The sequence below is a fragment of the Cryptotermes secundus genome, unplaced genomic scaffold, assembly GCF_002891405.2.
Source record: "Cryptotermes secundus unplaced genomic scaffold, Csec_1.0 scaffold1031, whole genome shotgun sequence".
In the NCBI taxonomy this organism is placed as follows: Eukaryota; Metazoa; Arthropoda; class Insecta; order Blattodea; family Kalotermitidae; genus Cryptotermes; species Cryptotermes secundus.
In genome coordinates, this window is record NW_019718628.1 from 1072039 (window position 1) to 1073647 (window position 1609).

Genomic DNA, 1609 nt, shown 5'->3' on the forward strand with positions numbered 1-1609 from the left:
CGAGTCCAAATCACAGGCCATGACCCACTAACCCAACCCCCCCCCCCAGCTTAAGGGTTAGTGCCCATCCTTTAGCCTTGCCTTTCTCTCCCTCAACACAAAACCCTGCTTCTGTCCCAGCTCCTTTCTACCACCCTCCACTCCACTGATTTCAATTGTAGACTGGCCCTTCCCCCGTTCCTTCACTGCTCTCACATAGCTGTGTACATTCCAACACCAGTCTGCTTGTACCGGTTCTCACGGTCTTTTCGCCTGCGGATTTCTTATATTTTTCCTTCTACCCTGAAGATGGAGGCGATACGTTCCTCTGAAACGTCGGTTAAAACCACATATTTTTTGCTTGGCATTACAGCCCCCATGGGCCTAGGCCTACCTCCATGAACTTCTCCATTCACTTCGGTTTTTCTAGATCTTATACATTCGGTAGGACTCCTTGGGCAGGTGATCAGCTTGTTAACACCACATATACACGATGCCAAATTCCAGAAGACTGCTTTCTTCATAGTCACCACCGTGAAAACCTCAAATCTTACATGCATATTCTGATTCACAATGTTGCACCTTGAGAGTTGCATCACCAAAACAAAATCACAACAGTCAATCCTTGTATGCTTCAGGACTTAGAATGATGATCTCCCAGTTACACAGTTATTTATTTTATACATTAACTAAAGGATGGGTTATTCAACAATGCTGCTTCATTTAGTATCAAATGAGACTGGAAGATGGTTATGAATTGCAAACAAGAATTCTAAAGTAGGAGATCTTGGTCAGTTTTAATGTATTATCCTGGTATCCACCTAGAGAGACTGATGAAAATTATTAAAAACCACAGTTAAGGTAGTCTGCAATGAGGCACTTCTGAATGAAAGCTGAAAGCATATGTGATACCAGTATTTCATGAACATGGTCCAAACTTTGAAGAATACATACTAGAAATGTCATTATTTTAAATGGACTGTTGGACATACCGCAAGGTAGGCAGTAAAGACTTCATTCTCCTGATGTCGCTCCCGGCAGTAATGCTGGCATTGTGCCTGCTCAGCACAGTATTTTGTATATGGCAGGAAGATGTCCTGAAACTGAGAGAAACATCATATCATCAGAAGTAGGGTGTGACAGTACTTACAGTGTCTACAAGAATACACTGTAATGTAGCTTTAAAATATTTTATGGAAAGAAACTATTATAACAAATTAAGTATACAATTTCTTTACTAAACCATCACAACACAACTATATTAAGGTCAGTGCCAAGTTTGGCTCTGCTACATGTTTTGGCTACCAAAAGCCATTATCAGTCAAATACATGGCCAACATATAAATATACGTAGGTTGTACCTAAAGTCATGAGCAACTTTTTTTTTGCATGCAACCTGGGAACAGCAGACAAAAGAGAGTATGGTGGTAGGTGGAACCATCTGTTGTGTTAACCTTGAGTGTCTTGTGATGCCAATATCTTGCATCACATGACCAGTATCAATCCTAACAAAATGGCCAACAATGATATGTTGTTTTGCCAGCGTGCTGTCATCGAATTTCTTGTGAAAGAGGAAATCCCTGCTGCAGAAATTCACCAGAGACTTCAGCGTGCTTATGGAAGTGTGTGC

At 41.2% G+C, this 1609-nt stretch overlaps 1 protein-coding gene across 1 annotated transcript in view; it reads right to left on the minus strand.

Annotated features, from left to right (window-relative positions):
- Positions 1 to 1609, minus strand: part of LOC111862591 (pleckstrin homology domain-containing family G member 5) — a 59627-nt gene that overhangs the window by 30730 nt on the left and 27288 nt on the right. The window contains exon 9 of the mRNA XM_023848099.2: positions 972 to 1082. Within this exon, the coding sequence (XP_023703867.1) occupies positions 972 to 1082 (111 nt within the window). The remainder of the gene's footprint in view (positions 1 to 971; positions 1083 to 1609) is intronic.